Source organism: Eleginops maclovinus, chromosome 4 (assembly GCF_036324505.1).
Source record: "Eleginops maclovinus isolate JMC-PN-2008 ecotype Puerto Natales chromosome 4, JC_Emac_rtc_rv5, whole genome shotgun sequence".
NCBI classification, from domain to species: Eukaryota; Metazoa; Chordata; class Actinopteri; order Perciformes; family Eleginopidae; genus Eleginops; species Eleginops maclovinus.
In genome coordinates this window covers 2,298,357-2,306,249 of record NC_086352.1, presented here as the reverse complement: position 1 = coordinate 2,306,249, position 7,893 = coordinate 2,298,357, and the positions used below count along the sequence as shown (strand labels likewise).

At 43.3% G+C, this 7,893-nt stretch overlaps 1 protein-coding gene across 1 annotated transcript; it reads left to right on the top strand.

Moving 5' to 3' along the window:
• Positions 1-200: 200 nt before the first annotated feature.
• Positions 201-3,992, top strand: LOC134862779 (trypsin-5-like). Its single transcript, XM_063880870.1, has 6 exons — positions 201-250; positions 1,765-1,951; positions 2,099-2,281; positions 2,353-2,405; positions 2,631-2,779; positions 2,919-3,992. Exons 1-6 carry the CDS (start codon positions 208-210, stop codon positions 3,069-3,071), a joined length of 768 nt encoding a protein of 255 aa, XP_063736940.1. The 5' UTR covers positions 201-207; the 3' UTR covers positions 3,072-3,992.
• The last annotated feature ends 3,901 nt before the right edge of the window (positions 3,993-7,893 follow it).

Genomic DNA, 7,893 nt, shown 5'->3' with positions numbered 1-7,893 from the left:
TCCTTGTATTTGTGATCCATTTTCCAGCCATAGGGCAGGAGCATGTGATAAGTGATCACACATGTGCAAATGGGCACATCTGTGTAGCCAATGGGGTTGTGTTGATAAACCTTCCTGAGGTGATTGGTGGCTGGAGGGCCAACAGGACAGTGTGAAGGGATTGAAAAGAGCTCCACTGTGGCACCAGGAGGGCAGGCGTTGGCAGAGATGGCTGGCATGATGACAGGTCTTCTCCTTTTGCTGTTGGCCGGTGAGTATCAGCCCCCACTTAGACTCCTGCTGCTGACTTTCACCGTTGTGATTAGAGATAAAAATGTGAAGTTAATCCATCCGACATTCTGTTATACATCGAGGGCGCTTAGAGGATTATTTTGGAAACATATTATCGTCGTGGTCAAACGGTGAAACTACAAAGTTCAGCTGGCTGGAATGATGCTACCTCCTTGACTGAGTCTACTTTTACCTATGTCTTTTGGGTGTGACCTTTAGTTGGTGTTATGTATATTAAATGTTATTCAGTATGTTTGTGTTGTTAAACATATGCAAAAGTAAAACCTCTGAGGACATGTTGTGTCTACATCTTGTGATTGTCAGAGTTTACTCAACATTTCCTGTCTACCATTACAGTATATTACCAGAGATCAAACTCTCCCTCCCTTTAGATAAGTAGCAGTCGAGATGCTCATTGACATTTTTTCATTGAACAAGCTACAGGCCACAAGATATATTTACCTGACTGAGGAGAAACGGGGACATTAATGATGTCTTTTGGACTTTGTGATGTGAAACCGTCTCACAGGGAGGGCTGCAGGTAAAGACAACCCTTTAAAAAAGTAAAACACGCTCACGAAATCATGACAAGAGAAGCACACTGCTGTAAGATAGAAATGTCATTAATAGGTGACATAAAGCAACTATTATATAATAGACCCCATACATACAATACAAAAACTGACCAGTTGTGCAATTTATAAACAGAAATATGCCATCATCAATAACTGCGGTAGTTACCCGGCTCCATATCTCCAGGATGTGTATTTTGTAAATGGTGTGTTTTTCTTTGTCTTCATACTTTCTTCTGTAAAGGTGTCTCTGGCTCTGTTGCTGCTGAAGCACATTTAGCAGCAACAGAGCCAGAGACAGATACTGGAGAGAAACAGACACTGCAGGTTCAAATACGTTGAGTGGAAATGTGACGCTGTATTCAGAATCAGAAATTCATCCAAACTGGGAGATGTTTGCATTGCAGCAGCAAAATAAAAGAGGAAGTAAAAACATGTGCAAATAATTAGAACAAAAACAAAGTGAAAATGAACAAATGTACAAACAGGCAATAAAGTAAATCAGTATAATATAAATGTACAATGTTAAATGTGAAGGAGTCCATGTTGTTTCATGAACACACAACCAGGGAAACGATGATGATGACTCTTTATTTTATATAGATGACAACTTTAAACAAGAAGGTGATTTTGTGGGAAACATAGGAATAACAGTAGGATAAAACTCATGTGGGTCATGTGTTTTGAGTTGAATTACATTCTTATGTTGTCCTAAATCCTACAATAAGCCATCTTTTTTATATGTATGTTTTATCTTTGATTTATTTGCATTGCATTTGAAAGTTAGGTGATCCAAAAGTTACGGAAAGTGTTCAAGTTTCTTTCATATTGTGATTCTTAAAGTAACCCCCCCCCCCCAACCCTGTGTACAACAGCCCCTGTTCTCACTGTCAGTCACCTGGAGGTGGGTTTTCTCTTTCAGGTGTGACAGAGAGCAGAGTGGTGGATCTGCAGAAGAGAGTTTTCGGAGGTGAAACATGTGAGGATACAGACCGCCGTTACCATGTGAAGCTGATACCAAGGAATGGGAAAAAGGACTCTCTGTGTGGCGGATCTCTGATCAGTCGGGATTGGATTCTGACTGCAGCTCACTGTGTGCCGGATGGGTGGTGAGGAGTACTGAAATAATAACAGATCAATATATTTCCAGTTCATTAAAACAAATCCTCAAGTGGAAAAAACAAGCTATATGAATAAATCATGATGCCTTTACAGTTATTCTGGGATGTTGCTCATTTACCTTTACTTGTTGGTAGGACTGTGACAGCAGTTTTAAATGAGCACCCAGATCCAACAAAAGCAGTGCCTGTCAAAGCACAACCTTTTCCAAGGACAGACGACCAAAAGAGGTTCCATGACATCATGCTGCTGAAGCTGGATGTCCCTGCAATTAACTTTCCGACAGTAAACCTTCCTGACTGTGGCAAACGTCCCAGACTGTGAGTTGTGATCTGAAGTCCTACATGTTTGTCCTCACCTGTTAATTATTATTGTTTGTCTTGTCTTTCAGAGTTCAGATAGCCGGCATTGGAGACAAACGAGTATACAAGGATAACATAAAAAGTGAGAGTAAAGGTGTTTATTTTATCATTACCATTTGACATGTTTAGCTCTGTCTGTCAGCTGTTTTCAAAGTTGTAAATAGTCACATAAACAATCACACAAACATAGTCCGAACACATACATCTGCTGGTACGATTTGTTTAATCTGTCAGTGAAATTGTGTCCTGAGAGCAAGTTCAGTGGATAACGTAATACATAAAAACACCTTGTTTTGTTGTCATTTAGGGAACAGCAAGCTGGCAAAAACTCTCCAATGTGCAAGCACCACAGTTGTCAGTTGTCCGAGCTCCAAGGTGTTGCGTAACAACAGAGTATGCAGCAGAGACTATGAGCATTTGATCTGTTACCAAAGCAAAGAAGTCGATGCAACTGGAGTGAGCTTTTTTCTCCATTCCATGAATTTAATTCAGCAGATTCTTCCATAGTCAGCTAATTACGTTATTATCTCTTGACCAATTCCAGTAACCGATGCAATGGTCTGTGCTGAACTCTTTGTCCATCTCTCTCTCTCAGGGGGACTCTGGTGAAGGAGTGGTGTTCAACGGCATGATTTACGGAGTGCATTCTGCTAGTAGCCCAAAAGCCTGTGCTAGTCCAGGAAAAGCTATGGACGTCTGTGAATACAGAGACTGGATCACTGAGGTTACCCGGCTTACCTTTCCATGAGAACGTTTTAATAGGGTGAGAGGTCGTGTCACTTAACAGACCTTCACCTGTATTCAAACATTCGATTGGCTGATGATACATTTACAATTGGTTGGATTAAATTAGATATTCAACTCTTATTAGAAAAGCTGGCTCATTTCAGAAGCATCTGAGTTATGAATGTTAGTTCAACAACTTTTGTTATGCTATAAAATAAATAAGTATCATGTTCTCCTTTGTGAATTCAAATGTGGAACCCTTTTGCAAAATGATTCACTTTGAAGAACAGAAATGTAACACTTTTCTACGGATTGTATTTTGAAAACGACACATGGCCAAATATAGAAGCCTGTTATATTTTTGAACATGCTGATCTCATTCTGTGTTGGTGGCTCAACCGTTAATGTGATGTCCTGTGATCCACCTCTCCTGACTACTGCTGCTGACTCTCACCATGCTGAGAGACAGCGTTCATGTGAGTGTGGCAGTGGGGTGTGGTTAGAGCGCCCACTGCTGGAGCAATGGGAGAGGCTCGGCCGTAGACCAGACAGCCGATCAGCATCAGGTAATGAGTCACTAAATAAAAGCATGCTGGTAACCTGGTTCTGGTCTCTTGCAGTAGGCTGGGTCCTGGAGGGGAGAAGCCCCTGAGAAGCCTTCCATGGAGAGCAGTATTGAGTAGTTTGTTTCTGTTAGAGGTTGTGACCTGTGACCTGAAGTTAAACACCAAACCCAGATCTCCTCATCTCACAGTGATGTATGTTACTGTCAGATAACCCTTTAGACATGCTGTTATACCTCTCCAACATTAACAGATGTAATATTAGGAAGCAAGAACCATTGAATTACCTTTCAAAATGTTTAGGATCCCGTGTGATGTGGTGTCCTTTAAAATCCTTGCAGCTGAATCCCAGATCAGATTAGGGATAGGGTCAGCATTAGGGTCAGCATTAGGGTTAAGGTCAACATTAGGGTTAAGGTCGGCATTAGGGTTAGGGTCAGCATTAGGGTTAGGGTCAGCATTAGGGTTAGGGTTAGCATTAGCATTAAGGTTAAAGTTAGCATTAGGGTTAGGGTCAGCATTAGGGTTAGGGTCAGCATTAGGGTTAGGGTCAGCATTAAGGTTAGGGTAAGCATTAGTGTTAGGGTCAACATTAGGGTTAGGGTCAACATTAGGGTCAGCTGAGATAGGTGTGAATTGTCATGGAGTAAATGGCTGATTTGGGGCTCTCCTGAAACCTGCGTTCTACAGACCCTGGTTGAAACCTGAGCTAGGTGGCATGATGCCAGTTGCTGCATTGTCCCTTACCTATATCTTTGGGTGGGATATGTATTTCAGGTTATATGTATCTAATGTTGAACTTTATGTTTGGGAAATAAAATAAATGCAAAAGTACAATCTCTCAGGACATTTGTTTTCTAAATCCTTTGTGTGATTTCAGAGTTTAGCAGACTCACTTCTCCTGTTCAGCATCATATATCAACAGATGATGAAAACAGATGGAACACTCCTTCCCTTCAAAGAAGAAGCAGCACAATCATTGGGACTCTTTTCATTCAACCAGCTACAGGCCACAAGAGTTCTTTTGGACTTTGTGATGTGACTGAAATCCAGTAAAACACCCCTATGAGTCTGAGACAGTAAAAGCAGCCTACCGTACATCTGCCCCCTCCTGGACAACAGCAGTATTGCAGGTTTACAGACATTGATGAGTGGAAACACATTTATCTAATTCTGTTTTGTATTATTTCTTCATTTGTCCTTTTAAAAATACTATCTGTATAATACTATGCAACAATCTGTTTCAGTTTAAAAACGGGAGACGTCTTATTTAATTATTGAAGTGGAAACAAACATTTATATTTAATCGCAGCAGTTTGAAAGCGAGAATGTGTAAACTATCATAAATATCCCAGACAACGACTTCTGAAATAACGGTCACTGAATCATAATGGTTTGTTTGTCATAAAGGACGTCACTAATAATAGTTCAATCAGGAGAAACTTCATTTCCGCAGCAAAGACCTGAAATCACAGCCCACTGCGGCAGAGAGGAGAACCATTTCAACGTTTGACTGCAGCCCGATGATTGGCTGCTGGAGGTTGAGGTGAAATGTGATTGTCGTAAAGCAGAAGAGTGAATGCTTGTATACCCCCAGTCTTCCTGAAATGACCTTTTTAACAGAGAATTGAATGCTATGATGTTACATATAACACACACATAATAGTATTCTGGAAGCCTTACATGTGAACAGAGCAATGTAGTTGAGATCTCATCACTCTGGTAGAGGATCAGGCACGAGGTTCCGTATGACCACACAGTGGCACCCAGTGATCTGATAATGGGTCTATAGTACTTCGGGTCAGGGGTCAGGGGTCAGTGATCTCATGACTAAGCATATTTAATGTCACTGTATAAAAGCCCTCTTCAGTTTGAGTTGTAGCGCTCGGCTGTGGAAACATTGGTTTCTGTATGCTGTGAGCATCTTATGATTCAATTATCAGAAGGACCACTCTTTGAAGTAAATATCCAGCATTTCCCCCACAATATAAACTAGTGATGAGGCTCACTCACCCCACCAGATCCACTTCAGCTTTTGTGTAACAGATCATAGTACTGCTCTGCTGGGCGGACGGACAGTTTTTGACTTCAAACCTGACCACCGTGGTGTCTGCACATGGCACAGGCACACCACGTATATTAGAGAGTTCGAAATACTGTTTCCCACAATCTCGAGGATTTTACATACATACACACCTGTACACACACATATCTATATATACACACAATCAACTGAGACACATATCTACTTCAGTCAGACTCCTCACCTGTTTTTGATGTGTTTATTAGAAGCAGCATATAGTTTAGTTTGCTGTGTAGGCTCGGCCTCATCAGTCCACAAGGACCATGGAGTGATGATGAGATTACTACCCCCCCACCCCCCCTCGTATGCCCACATTAAGAGGTATAAATAAAGGCACAAATATATAAAATAACAGTCACTTGTGAATGATGTATAAGAGGACTTCACACTGTGACGGAGCGGCTCTGTCACTGAGCGGCTCTGTCACATGCTGCAGCGCATACACACACACATACACATACACGTTCACATTCACACACATTCCCTGTTCACTTCCGTTCTTGCATGCTGCTTGGTTGACAAACCTCACTATTATAACTGTTTTCTCCTCTGTGTTAGTAGCGCGACCATGGGTGCACACTTGGCCGTTCTCGTTGCATTTAAGCATACATTTACACAAACCTGATTTTAGACGGACATTTCTTCAAGTGTGGGAGGCACCACCGTCTCCTCTTCCGGCAAGAGTGGCTGGCAAGACGGGGCGCACCATTTCTCGCGGTTAAGTAGTGAATTCTCGCGCGCTTGCGAGATGAAACTATTGGTGGTATGAGAAAGTTAAGCCCAGTGGGAGGGGCTATACAGTTAAAAGGGGCTGTTTTGGCCTGGGACGGGGTTCAGTCTGGGGAAGCTACAGAGCAGACCAGCACCTGTAAAGCCCAGTGAGAGTTGGTTTAAGCGTTATGATATGTCAGAGTTAATGAGGAACTCCATTGGTTGTGAATACTTGTTACAGGGTAAACTATTTATGTTTCCAGTCTTTTTCCACTATTTTCATTTTTGTGTTGTAAATAGTTGTTTTTCACTTTGGGAGACCGGCAAAATAAAATAACGTCACTACTTCTCCGACTATGCCTGTGTTTGTGGAGGTATGAAGTAGAACCCCGCTACACACACATTGTGTTGTTTCTGCAGAATTGTCTTTATGGTGTGTTTTCCCATCATAATTTAATAAACAAACCATTAGCATACCAACTGGTCCTCACCAACAGGTGAGGAGGGAGCTGCAGAGGTGTGAGGCGCGGAAGGCAGCGGGTCCAGATGGCATCAGCTCGAGGCTCCTGACATCCAGCCCAGACCAGCTGTGTGGGATTGAGGAGTTTCTGTTCTACCTGAGCCTGAGGAAATATAGGGTACATCTACTGTGAAGACGTCCTGTGTGGTACCTGTGCCAGAGACCCCACCCCAAGGACCTCAACAGATACCGGCCGGAGGCACAAACATCGCAGCTGATGAAGACCCTGGAGAGGCTGGCCCTTGGACACCTTCGGCCCCTTGTGAGACCATCGATGGACCCACTGCAGTTTGCCTATCAGCCTGACATCGGGGTGGATGACGCCGTCATCTACGTGTTGCAGAGGTCCGTCTCCCACCTGGAGAAGGCTGGGGGCAGTGTGAGGATCTTTGATTTCTCCAACACCATCCAGCCCCTACTCCTGGGAGACAAGCTGCAGCTCCCGGGGATGGATCACCTCCTCACCTCCTGGATCCTGGACTGACAGGAAGAGACTGAAAAGACTGATAAGGAAGGCCAGCTCTGTGCTGGGGAGTCCTCTGGACACTGTGGAGGTGGTGGGAGACAGGAGAATGGCAGCCAAGCTGTCTTTCCTGCTGTACAATGTGTCCCCCCCCTCCAGGACACCCTGTCAGCACTGTGCAGCTCCTCCAGTGACAGGCTGCTGCACCCGCGGTGTCTCAGGGAGAGATACCGCAGGCCCTTCCTTCCTGCAGCGGTCAGATTGTACAACCTTCATGGCCCCCGGTAGACCCCCCCACACACACACATAATAACAACACAGACTATAACACCCCACACCATGTGCAATATAATATGCTACGTATATATATAATATTATATTCTCTCTGCTCTCCTCTTCCACTCTAATTTTCTCTCCTCACATTCTCCATCCCCCTTTCTCGATACTCATCTCCTCCCATTTGAACTAGTTTTACTATTATTCCTCTTATCCCTCCCATCCTTC